We start from the raw sequence: 13336 nt of genomic DNA, 5'->3' as shown, positions 1-13336 counted from the left end.
GTCAAGTGTTAAGCAGCTGATAAAGAGAATAGTGTCATGCATAAGGAAACAGTTTGCATCAGAAGGCGCAGAGTGTCAACCGCGCGCAGGTTTGTTCCAGTAATAACACACATCGGGAGATGTTTGCCTTTGCTGTCGATCAGGGGGCGCCGGCGCCTTTGCGGACGGCGACAACCACCGCGTTGAACTGAGGGCCTCCTGCCCCGCTGCCTTCAGTGCACAGGAAGGCCAGCTTCCTGTTTTTCAGCCCCATCAGTTTGGAGGACAAAAGCAACACAACGCGGGACTGACACAGGGGCACAATAAGCTCCCGGCACACGTCAGGCCCTCAGGGCACCCACACATAGTGTCACACCCACACACACAAGATGGCTCATTTAAGTAAATCATTATCCATACTGATCACAATCAGCTTTGACTAATGTCACAATGTGGCGTGTTGGAATCGATTTACCATCTAAGCAACATTTATAATTCATTACATGAATATAAAATCTGCCACATGCAGCCGTAGGTTTGCTGGACAGTGAATGGATGGAAGAACAAGTAGGTTACACCGTACAAAGTTCCGCCCTCTTTGCCAGCAGGACATAATGAAGGAATTTGTCTTTCAGTGAAATCCACACGTTCGTTTTTACAAAGCGCTCTGTTGGAACTGAGTGAGTGAGTTAAGCAGATTAAAGGGACAAAGAGAGAACATCTTGTACAACCATTGAGCTCCAGAACCAAAGAGGTTAGAGACTGTGCAGGGCAGCAGAGAGAGAGAGAGAGAGAGAGAGAGAGAGAGAGAGAGAGAGAGAGAGAGAGAGAGAGAGAGGCGCCTCTCACATCCCCCCATTGTCCAGTTTCCTCAAGGAATCAGAACCACGGCTTCCTCAGGACAAGGCAGTTTATGGTTTTATATATATATATACATAAAACCATAAACTGCCTTGTCCCATTCTGTTTGATTGCCATTTAGTCTGTCGTCTTCGTGTCTTTAAAGTTGTCGGGTCTTTGACTTTTGTTGCATTTGGCCAAATTCAATTGACTTCAAACATGATCTGACTTGACCAATGTGTGTTTGGGAAACAGCGGATGGGTGTTTCACCTTGAGATGGAGATCTTTCCACATTGACACCACTGAGCCGATTGAATGCCAACACACCACTGAGTCAGAATGCACAACAGTTCTGCTGTCAACAATCATGCAAGTCAAACTTTAAAGGCCAGTTAATGTAAGGTAATTACTGAGATTCTACAACCAAACACAGCAGAGTAAATCCGTCAACAGCTTGGCAATTAACCTCTACTCCTCGACAGCAGCTCCGCTGTAGATTATCCAATTAACAAATTATCTTACGTCGATTTTCCAGGAGAGGGCGGTGTCATAACAGTTTTAGCAACAAGCCCAGTCTGGCACTGATCAAAACACCAACAAGTATCCTTCTCATGAAGGCTCTCGGCAATCTTTGAATCACTTTGTTTCATGCAGTCTGTGCAGTTCTTTAGACATGTTACTCATGTGATCCGTAGGTCTATTGTTCTGACCAGATTCAAATGACACATGGTTTAACAAATGATTCAATTAATTTAAAACGCTTCAGACATCGAGCATCTCCAAATCACCTCGTGTGGAGATGAATTAAGACTGAGACTAACACTTAACACTTCTTGCAGTGAGACGTGGGCTATAGGGTCCCCAAAGCGTTCACATGCAGTGACGTCGCTTAACGCAGATTATTGAGAGAGCAGTCAAGTCACCAATAGAGAGGCAGAGCAATACCGGAAATAAGGCTACTTTGCTTTCATAATAAAACCATAAAAAAATACTTCTTGTGACATGAAGTAGGCTGCTTATTGCCGCTGTTATTAAATGACCCAGCTTATGAGCTACAAGAACGATTTAATTACAGCCTATTTGGTTTTGACATTGTATTTTATTTTACACGTTCAGTCCCTTAATAACAATGTATACTGATAATTGGTAAAGCAATCAAAAGAATGTCATCTCTTCGAATATACGAACTTTGAAAGGGGTGTTTGAAGAGGTTTATTTAAGGATTTATTTCAACCATTTTTTACCTTGATAACAGCAAAAATGAATAATTAACCAATGGCCAGATATTTTAAACAAATGTGTAAATTAACTGAGAAACACAAAATGTACAAAATTCTATGCTTAAGATATTTTGAAATTGCGTTGTTTTTTTAAGGAGTTTGGTTAGTTTTGTTGGTGATTCATATATTTTTTCGAAATAGATGACATCAAAATAAATTGTAAAATATAGGACAGGTCATGTAAAATCCACTATGATGATCGTAAAGGTCTTCTAAAATGATGTGTTGAGGGTATGTTTACAACTTTTCAGAATTATGGATAAGTAAAGGCACATCTGAGAATCAACACCTAATAATTTAAGGCTATTTTATGTGATTGGCTTTGTTGTCATTTAAACGCTGAGACACAGAAAAAGGTCAGGGCCATGAAACTCCCTTTGTTCATTTTATTTTGAAATTGAAGGCCGGAACAGGTCTGCCGCGGCTGCGTGGACGCTGTGTGAGAGGCGCGCGGTGACAGCAGCAGCACACCGTCAGGGAGAGCGCGGCGGAGCAAGATTCAGCCACGAGCGAAAATATGAAGGTGGAATCCGACTGAGCAGCATTGTTTCTGTGGAGGAAAAACAAAAGAAAAACACAGCCGACTTTCCCACGCAGCAAGAACAGGAGCGCTATTTTGGATTTTGTAATTACTGGAGATACCCTCGCTTTATTTTTATTTTCTTATTCATTTTTTTGTACCCTTCTTTCTTGCTCTGTCCACCTTGTCAGCAATTCGACTGGAAGCGGTGTTGCGCAGAGTGAGGAGCGTCATTTACGTTCACTAGATGTTCAATTTGTTTACATTGCACAATTTGGAGGGAGTGAACTGCCCCGTGAAGATTTCCTCTCGCTTTATGGGATTCTTCTCGACGGAGAAGCTTTGTTTGGAATAAGAACAACAGTGGGCATCATGAGTTCCAGCGGTAAGTCCATTCCTACGCGCTTTATCTCGCCACTTACAGCGCGAGGACGGCACCTCTATGTGAGTCTAGTGATGGAAGAGAAAGTGCCAAGTGAAGTCGGGTTGAAATCAAAGCTCAACCAATTCCACTTGGCCTCAACACACCATACATTCAATGTCTTTGTCATTTTAATTATAGAGCTGATGTGATACATGTCTCTGCTTATAATGTGTACAAATCCCCAATCAAAGACTTGGAGCAGGGTTAGAGAGGGCAGGAGAGCTAAGTATACCTGGAGGTCAAAGGAGAATATTCCCAGAGTTCATCCATAGAGGAGCATTTTTGGGATTCTTCATCCACATAACAGCTGTTGCTTGGTCCCTCCCAATGTCTGCTCCCCTCCTCTGTCACTCCGATTTCGTCTTCTTGTCTCCTTCCTGGTCCTCTTAGCCACCACCACCAGCAGCACCTCTGACCTGTCATGGGAGACCTCCCAGGCATTCAGCTGTTGCCTCTTTGTGAATAAAAAAAAAAAAAAAATGAAAAGCCAAAGTGTCCTCTTGCAGGAGCAGGAAACCCTCGAGCTGGAGGTTTCTGACCTGACCGCTGTCGGTCTCATGGAGTTTAGTTCACTGTGATGCACAAATAAGTCTGACAGCCCCAGGGGCTTCTGTCATACTTACCATGGTCCGGCCCTGGGGCCTGCTATGATGCTAAGCTGACCTTGCATCAGCTGACTGTGACCCTGATCCTCTGTCAGCTGAATCAGGGCTTTTCCCCCTGTAGGGCTGGCTGGTCAGCTGTGTGAGCATGTGCACGCCTGTATGCGTGCCTCCACTTTGTTGTGCACAAAGTTACCGCTGCCTGATTCACAACGGTTGGGTCTCCAAGGGAAGACTTTTAAAGAAATGTCCCTTAGCGGTCAGTGAGGCCACGTGAAGTCAATGGACACTGTGGGTGCTACGTGAAGTGATGGTGGTGTCATGTGCATCCTGTCCTCCCTGTCCCCTGTCCTTCTGTGTCTACAGAAAGGAACCGGGTATTACTGCATCATTCAAAATCCAGCTTGTCATTGCGTGGCTCTACATTGTTCATCAAGTGATATTAACCCTCTGGTACCGAGGCAGCCAGGTCCCCGTGCCGGGAGTGGTGTCGCAGCTCCGCGCTCCCCGAGAAAATGTGTAGAATTATTTTGTTAAGCTTCGAAATGCTTTACTCAGCTGACACCGATGAGGAGGAGGAGGAAGGGGGGCGTGCAACGCAGCGTGTGGAGAGCTGTCACAGGCTCTTGTGATTTAAAAGCATGCGCTTTAACAGGAGACGCACACACACAAACCTGTGGTTCTGGCGTTTGACTGTGAGAATGCGTGTCAGCACCGTCACACCTGGCAGGTTTTGGTGTGACATGTCTGTCTCTGTATAGCAGAGAGTTCTCAGGCAGCAGGCAAAATACATCCCGAACTTCAAAAAGTGTGTTTTTATGAGATGAAACGTTTACGCTGCCTTCTTGGCCAGGACTCTCTTTTAAAAGAGATTTAAAATCTCATTGGGATTATCTTGGTTAAAAAAAAAGGTTAAATAAGAACATAAAGAAATGGATTGGCTCTAAATTTGGTACAAGAATTTAATGGTTACCAGACAAAGAATCCTGACTGGCGTCGCCGTGATTCTCCAATTCTGGTAAATTACCAAATAACTGCTAAACTAATGACTGATGGAGGCGATGTATAGAACAGAGTGGATCGGCGACAGTGCAAGAAACATCCGCCGACCACAGAATGTGAAGTTTGATGAAATCCAGAGCTTTCCAGATACCTTGTCATGAATCAAAGCGTTGGCCAAAGGGAAATATTGGTTGAATGATGGTAAAATGTCAGCGAGTTCATAAAATCATAAGAAATGGAACCGTTCATATCCATGTTAAACTTGCTCTGCACCAAAGTGTGTGAATGGACACACTGATCCAATGACCCACTGACAGACAGTGTCCTCCTGAGACTCCACTTCTAGAAGGGAAAAGATAAATGAATGTATCGATAGACACAGGACAGGACGAGATTAAATGATGAGGAGTGAGTCAGAACAAGGGTAGACGGGGAACGGAGCCACATCATACATGATTCCTGCTCTTCGGCCTCATCTGGTGAGCAGTCGAAACCAGAGCCAAACACCATTTATCACTCAAAGGTGGGAGGCAAAGATGCGCAGATGCAAACACGGATGCCGGAATATTCATAGTACGCAGTAATGTACAACTGGTATGTATTTTTAGTTCAAAAAAATAGTTTTTCATTTCTAGTCATTGTGGTTACTCCTCTGGTACTCAGTTCAATCTGTGTAGAACAGTTAAAACCCGAGTGGAAAGGACATTGGAGACTGCAGCGCATGGGAACATTCTGTTGCCATTTCATCTCTAAACTACAAAGCTATTTTTAAAATTTAATTTGAATGACTGGAGTAAAAAGAGGACTCATTCAGCTCAAGGCTACACCACTGTGGCCTGAGTGTGTTGCTGCCTCAAGGTTTCTGTCTGCATGGCCTTGATTGAGTGATCATTCAGAATGTCAGTAGCAGTCTGACCTCTCTCTCTCTCTCTCTCTCCATGGAGTGACCGTGTGTTTGCGATACCACTGGACGCCATCGTTGCTCTGATGAATGCTCCTCCCGCCAAGGTCCTGACAGAGGCGAAGGGTGATAAAGACAGTGGATGGTGGGTGTCGTTGAGACACCTGATCATTGGCTGCATTCGATCGCAAACAGGGAAGGCGTGGTTTTGCTTTGTCCTGACAATATTAAGTATAAACTGCTGATTATGTTTCCCTAAAACACAAAGAACGTATTGGTGTTAGCTAGACACACCTTGAACCGACTACAACTTGTGAAGGTTCGTTCAGTACGCTTACAAAGAACCACTGAGCCATTACTAAACACAACTTGCTACAAGAGTGTAGTAAGCTTGGACTGCAACCAACGATGATTTTCATTATCGATTAATCACCTGGTCTATAAAAGGAATATCACTCATTAACATATAAGTGGCTTAGTGTGGTTGACTAAGATGTGTTTTAAACCCGTCCGGTCTGTTTACACTAGTTATTGTTGCTCCTGATTCGCTGATACAACTCACAAACATGGGTATGTTACTAACTACAAAGTAAGCTATAAACAGCAAAACAACACATTTCTCCTTTAATAATTCATCTTGAATCCACATCGTCTTTGTAGTGCTCCTCTTTGATTCTTCGCCACGCTCTTCACTCCACTCACTCATCACCGCTGATCTCCCAGCATCCCTTGTGACTGAGCTCCCAGCGTGTGCTCTTCCCCGGGGCTGTCAGGTCAGGGGCAGAAAACAGCAGCAGCCTCTCCGTCCTCCCCGACCCTGGCCCTGTTCTCATCACCTGTCTCCCGTATACGCTGTTTTCCTCCCGGGGTGCTCGCCACTGATTTGGAGTCAGTGGATTACACCTGTAGTCCTGTGGCTATCATTAGAAGAATGACTCAACACCTCAGCATGGGAGCGGATGAAGGGTTGTTTGAGAGCCTTGTAATGGGTTCAGACAGGGAGAGAGGATGGCTGTGACACAATTAGATAGAGTTACGAAACGCGTTGGCTCCGTCTGCCCGGATTCTCGGCGTGGGTGGGGCTTTTTTTTGGCATGCACGTTCAACTAGCTCAAGAAGCATCTCATTCATCAACACATACTTGTTGATAATTTGCAGGAATTTGCCGCACCTCTGCCTGTTTATTTTAGGCATGTGTTGATAATCTTCATTCAGCATCTTGCTCAGTTTTTACAGTATGTTGTGACTTTCATACAGCTTTGCCTGACCTCTGCCAGAGGTTTGTTCTGGCCGTGTTTCAGAAGGTCAGCATTGCAAATGAATGTCCGGTGTGTTTCCAATAGCTGTTGGCACAGGCCTACATGTACCGCCATTAGTTCCCATTGTCTCTCATTCACACCTGATGGGATCAGTGTTGCTCATTTGGTTTTGTGCCTGGTCTCTCTCTCTCTCACACACACACACACACACACACACACACACACACACACACACACACACACACACACACACACACACACACACATTGGACACTTATCAGGCAGGGTAGTGGGTCCCAGTGGTGCTGCCAGCATTGTGAGGGAAACAATGAACTAACAGAGACTTGAGTGTGGGAGATCGGGAGTGGGAATTAATCATGATTGCATATTTCCAGTGCCCACACAGGAAAATAAACTGCATGCCTTCATTCTGTCTTGCACCCATATGGATGTCTGCATCTCCTCACACGTACTGTAGCCCACACTATGCATATACCGACGTCAAACTTGGAGCGTGCGAAGGGTGCTCAGGCTATGAAGCGTGCAAGGCTGTTCGACTTTTTAAGTGCTGCGAGTCTTTCGGGATACATCCAGTGAAATGGAATCAGACAGTTCTGTCACGCCAGCCCATATGCTGATGCTGCTCTGACTGAAGCGGCATTCAGTCAGCTCCTCAGGTAGACATTAAGGCCAGCTGGTTACCCTGCCATTATACCCCTCACACGGAGAATAGGACCACTCAAATGCTCCTTCAGGAAGATGGAGCAGAATAAGAGACTGTGAACCCAGCTGTTCTGGCACAGTCTTTCTTGGTATTGGGAGGCTGGTTGTCTCTGCTTGTGGATGTTTGTATGGCCCAGAGAAGAGGATGGGCCTTTAAAGAGCCTCTAATACAGGGGTGTCAAACATACGGCCCGCGGGCCGGACCCGGCCCACCACGTCATTTTATGTGGCCCACGAATCCGCCAGCAAAAAAATAATAATAATAATTTTTTTTTTTTTTTTTTTTACAAAAATTTAAAGTTAGATGTGAAAATAAAAATATCCCCATGGTCGAAATTATGAGATAGAAAGTCGAAGTGATGAGATGGCATGTTGTCTGTGTGCCGACATTAAAACTATCACAACAGGTGGACAGGAGATGCAACAGCCCATAAAGAGGATTTCCAACAAGTTTCTCAACATGCGTACTTCTCTGTACTGAAACGTCATCAGTCTCAGCCAAAGTACTGTTCCAATTCAAAGTTCACATCGAGCCAAGCACGGCCCTAATGCCCGGATGTGGCTCGCTCTGCCCATTTTACCCGGGATGCATCGGAGGTGACTTGTCTGTACTTGGGACAGCCAAATATCCCAGAATGCATTTTGCACCAGCAACAGGAAACAATGGCGGAGGAGAAATCACACAACTGGAAGTACGTGTTGTGGAAGTCACAGATATCCCGGGAAACTAAACTAACTATGTTAGGAGTACCGTAGTTACATTTACACCGTCTTACATTTACAACCGGCCCTTTGAGGGCGACCGTGATGCTGATGTGGCCCCAGAGTGAAAATGAGTTTGACACCCCTGCTCTAATAGCTGAAATGGTCTTAGATAAATTAATTTTCCTCACTCATTGAAGTTTAAATGAATCTATCATTTTGACCTTTTTGCTTGTGAGAGCATTTATTCCATTACTGGTATGGCTGTATGTGAGAACTTGCTTTCCTGACAATGTGAAATAGCTGTCGGGCCGGCAGGAGTCTGACATGTAAGCGAATGCATAATGAGTTAAGGAGATCCATCCACTTTCTAACGCAGCAGTGCGTGTGTGTGTGTGTATGTGCATGTTTGTGTGTGCATGTGTGTGTCAGCCCGTATGAGTGTGTGATAAATAGAGACAGTGGGAGAGAAAGCCTGGAGCTTACCCAGCTTACATAGGTGTCAGACCTCACTTCTTCAGAACAAGTGTTGACAGAGCTACACGCTGATCTTATTATGTGAAATGCCCACAGCACAGTCTGTAGTGTAGGATAATCAGAGCCCTAGTTCTAGTGATGGCTTGCAGCATTGTGGTGAAGAAACCTTTGTTGAAAAAATCCATTATGATTTTGAATTATTACGATGTTATTTTATTAATTAAAGTGTACATTTGTTGTGGCTGCAGACACCAAAATGTTGATTATTGTTTTCTATGTGATTGACAATGCCATTGTCTAATTTCATTCGTGGCAATAAGCTACATTGGTTTCAGGCTACATGAAAAACCAATTATATTTCCATTCTAGACCAGTAACTGTGAGATGAAACTATTTCTGTCCAATCATAGCTTAGCAACGGTAATGAGACACGGCAAGCCTCGTATTTCTCTGCATGTTGAAGCGGTGTACATGGGGCTCTAGTAAGCAATACTCCATGTATAGAGTTTGGATAGTGGTTTTTTTGTCGCCTTTTTTTTGTAAACTTTATCCAAACCCCAAAAATACAAGAGCAAACGTGTAAGGAATGAATAAGAGTATGTTTGTCTGCTCTAACGCAAGCTGCAAACGTTAGCATGTCCAGCTAATAAGCCTACTACATAGGCCTACAGTAGTAACCCAGTAAATCAGCTGTATCTTGATTTATTGGATTAGCGCACAAGCAATCCCAGCGAAACTCTTTATCTGAAATAGATTTACTCCAACAAACTTGGTTAGTCCTCATCCTAAAAGCCATGCAATATACAGACAGACCTTACATGTTGTCTTATCATACTTAAATACAAGAATAATACTGCTTCTTTGCTGTAAGGGTGCTGATATTTTGACGGGGACAGGTGTTATCTTTAGAAAGCTCTTTCATATTCACCTCATGAAGGTAACGTTAGCTTTATTAGCCAAGCTAGCTAGCGTTTATGTTGATAAAGTCTTCCACCGACAGTTGGCAAATTTGACTGTTGCTGGTTAGAAATGGTAAGCTTGCTTTTGTCTACCACTGTCAGAAAGAGCCTATTGCTTTGAAAATGACTGCAGATTTCATGCGGTAATCTACCACCATTATCATTGTGAACTGTGCTTTGCAACAAGAGAAAGCTTGACAGGCGTAGCACTATGGGCGGCTTGGCCAACAAGTCAATTCATCTTGCAAAAAAAGTTATGTCAAACACATAAGTAGAATAATAAATGTGTGTTTTTTTTGTCTTCTGCAGCTTATCGCCACGGCTCTGCGGCAAGTGAACGAAATTCTGGACTAATCCGCTGCCAGCGATGTCGGGAAGTATGCAAAGGAGAGGTGGTACGAGTACAAGAAACCCACTTCCACGTGAAGTGTTTCACCTGCACCGGTAAGACATGGGAACCTGATCCAAAACAACACAACACAGCACGTGGTAGAGTAGACAAACAGCTGTAGTGATCACAGAAACCCTTGTTGTCTTACAAATTCTCCAGGCGTGGGTGGTCCCGGTCATAAATGTTGTCAAAGTTAAATAAGAGCGGACTCAGATACTGGTAGTACAGTAGAAACAAAGACATCTTGTGTCACATCCTTACCTTCCATACACGCACGCACACACACACACACACACACACACACACACACACATTGACACATATACCGGTACACTCACTCTTCATCCATCTCCTGGTGGGCATGCTGAGTGCGAGTAGTAGTAGCCCCCCATGGTGGGAATTGGATCAGATCAGACGTGCCTTGCAGGAGACTTAGGCTCCTGCTAAGGAAGCTAGTTATTGCGCTGCCAACTTGGAGAGGATTTCCAATCGAGGAACACGTGTTTCTATTTTATAATGTATTAAAACAATATATATATATATGTTTCAATGAATAGTTTGATATTTTGGAAAATACACGCCCAGCCAAGAATTATTCAAATTTTTGCTTTAAGAATGTAATATAGTAGAAATGCTTTTTAAAATCCCTATTTTTTTTTCACATATTGTCGACTGTGCAGACAAAACACTTTGATGCTGCAAGCAGTTGGCATGACTGAAACTGACATTTAGGAAACTGTTGATCAGATGAATGGGGTGATTATTTTTCTTTGGCTCAGCAAGATTGCAATAACACTTCTCTGAGGGGGTTTATGACAGTCAAGTATTTTGTGCATGTGCAAATTTGAAATCAAAGAACCGAGGAATTGTATTTTGTCATGCTGCTGTACAGCCTGCAGCAAGTGTACTCACTTGTATGTTAATAACATTTCTAAAGCAGTAAAGCCAGTCAAGGTTACGTTCAGTCATTTGCAGATGAATTTAAAACAAACAAGCAGATACATTATCATCTAATCTATTATTTTTGCATAGTCTGGCATAATTAACACCTGACACAAATATCGCCCCACTTTGTTCACCACCTTATGTTGACATTATCTCACACTGGCTTAGTTTAATAGGGCCGAATCATTCTAGTTCTCTGATTTACAATAAATAAGTAAGTTGTGAGAAAGGCATCAGTATACGACTGGACCACGACTAAAAATAGACCAGATCTAAATCTACGATTTATTTACTAAATTTCAATAACAAGCAGGCTTAAAATTTGGAATTGTAATGCTTGAATCTTTTATTTTGATCGAATTGTCACTGACAATGGAAAATAACTGCAATACTTTACCTCAAGAGGCACCATTTCTAATGTATCTTGTCCTATTCCATATTCAGATAAATCTGTGTGAGAAATGTATTTCTACAGATGTATTCCCTGTTATTCCTGTCTGTACGGTAGATCTTTTGAGCATTTTCTGTGTCACCTTTTCACAGACTATTTTTACACATTTCATTCAAATGTCTATCTTAACAAATCATTCAATCCCATTTTCATAGTTACAAAAGTGAAATATGTCCACAAGACCGGCAGTTTTTCTGACTTTTCAGCTGCTGTTGAAGCAGCTGAGTGAGTTTGTTTTATTACTATATGAGCTGCACTATACTGTTGTTACAGTAGATGAACTCACTGCAGGCTGTTCATTGGAGGGCTGTTGGCACATGTTCACTACGTGTAGCCATCACACACACACACACACACACACACACACACACACACACACACACACACAAAAAAACCACATGAGTGGGAACTATACACCATACAGTGCACACATACACACTCAGCAATACGTGTGCACATCCATACATGCACGCTCGCGGTGGTTGTGAGGGGTTGCTGTGGTAACGGTGTGAAGGGGCACCCGGGCCCTGGTTGGTGGATATTCTCAGCATCTCTATGGTGCTATTAACCAATCAGAAGGCTCCACTCTGTGCCCCAGAGAACAAGGGGGGTGAACACAGAAAGCGAGCAGAAAAAAAAGAGAGAGAAAGAGGGGGGATGGGGGTGCTGTTTGTGTCACCTGAACATTACATCATCACTTGAGTGTAATACCAGTCTGATTCGCTTCTTCCTTTTCACTCCCCTCTCACTCGCAGCAGTATACAGTAATGGAAAACTGTCATTAATGAGCATCATGTTAAATGCACACACCAGAAGGCCCTCCCCTCTCATGTTCCAGAGAGCTCTCCACATCCCATGAGGCAATGGGGCACTATTGTGCACCCAGACTCCGCCACATCCCCGTCTAGAATATGCTCTCCTGTATGGGCCTCTGCGGACCCAGCAGTTTTCTAAAGCTGTTGTTGTTCAGTGTCGGACCCCACTCACACGCAAACATCTTGCATGTTCTTTTGAACTTCATGGACTCAATCCATTCCCTATTGTTTGTGCTTCTGCTCTCTGTTTTCCATTAGTTCCGCCGTCTATTTTCCGAGGCCGAACGAGTGTGAACGCGGCAGCGGGATTTCTATATTTTCTTCCATCTCTCAGTTGCCTTTTCTCTCAGTTTTTCTCCCTCTTGTTTCTTTCTCTTGCTTTCTCCCTGTCTTTCCTGATGACAGTCACCCAAGCATGAAATCAATTTCTCCTCTTGGGATAGGATGACATTGGCATGCGGGGCATAGCGATTTGGAGGCTAATGGCTAAACTGTATTAGACCATTGCGCCGGAGTGACGATCCGATGTCAGCTGCCAATTGCCTGATCTGTCGGACGTGTTCATGAGCTCTGTGACTTGGGTGTGTTTCAACGTTTGATCTCATTCTTTGCTGGGCATTTCTTCCCCCAGAGAAGATTGTGTACTTAGGTTATTGACCTTGACCAATGATATTGTATGCGCCTCAGTCCGTTCAGTTACACTGGAAAACCACTTTGTGAGCACACACATCCGTCCATCCCGTCTATCATTTTACTCCCCCTACACGTCATCAAGCCACATTACCTTCCTTATGACACATCATCATGATTCCTCACTCATGCATTAGTCAGAAGAAGAACAGATCACTAATCATGTGCGTTCAACCTCTCATATGAAGCCATTATACAGCAGTTGATTGTAGCACAAAGAAGCAGCCACGCAATCAGCTCAAGAAAAAAAGTCTGTGGAAAATACTGAAGACAGAAACCAGCTCACAGATTGATGCATCGACTCCAGACATCGAGAAGGCAGTGTGTGTGTGTGTGTGTGTGTCTGTGGCACTTCTCGGTGTAGCAGCGGGCTGT

At 43.8% G+C, this 13336-nt stretch overlaps 1 protein-coding gene across 1 annotated transcript in view; it reads left to right on the top strand.

The window, feature by feature from the left end:
* Positions 1–2635: 2635 nt before the first annotated feature.
* ablim3 (actin binding LIM protein family, member 3) overlaps positions 2636–13336 on the top strand; it is a 67132-nt gene continuing 56431 nt past the window's right edge. The window contains exons 1-2 of the mRNA XM_079269031.1: positions 2636–3005; positions 9979–10113. Of these exons, the coding sequence (XP_079125157.1) occupies positions 2993–3005; positions 9979–10113 (148 nt within the window). The 5' untranslated portion in view covers positions 2636–2992. The remainder of the gene's footprint in view (positions 3006–9978; positions 10114–13336) is intronic.

The sequence above is a fragment of the Melanostigma gelatinosum genome, assembly GCF_949748355.1.
Source record: "Melanostigma gelatinosum genome assembly, chromosome: 5".
NCBI lineage: Eukaryota > Metazoa > Chordata > Actinopteri > Perciformes > Zoarcidae > Melanostigma > Melanostigma gelatinosum.
This window is presented reverse-complemented; position numbering and strand designations above follow the sequence as displayed.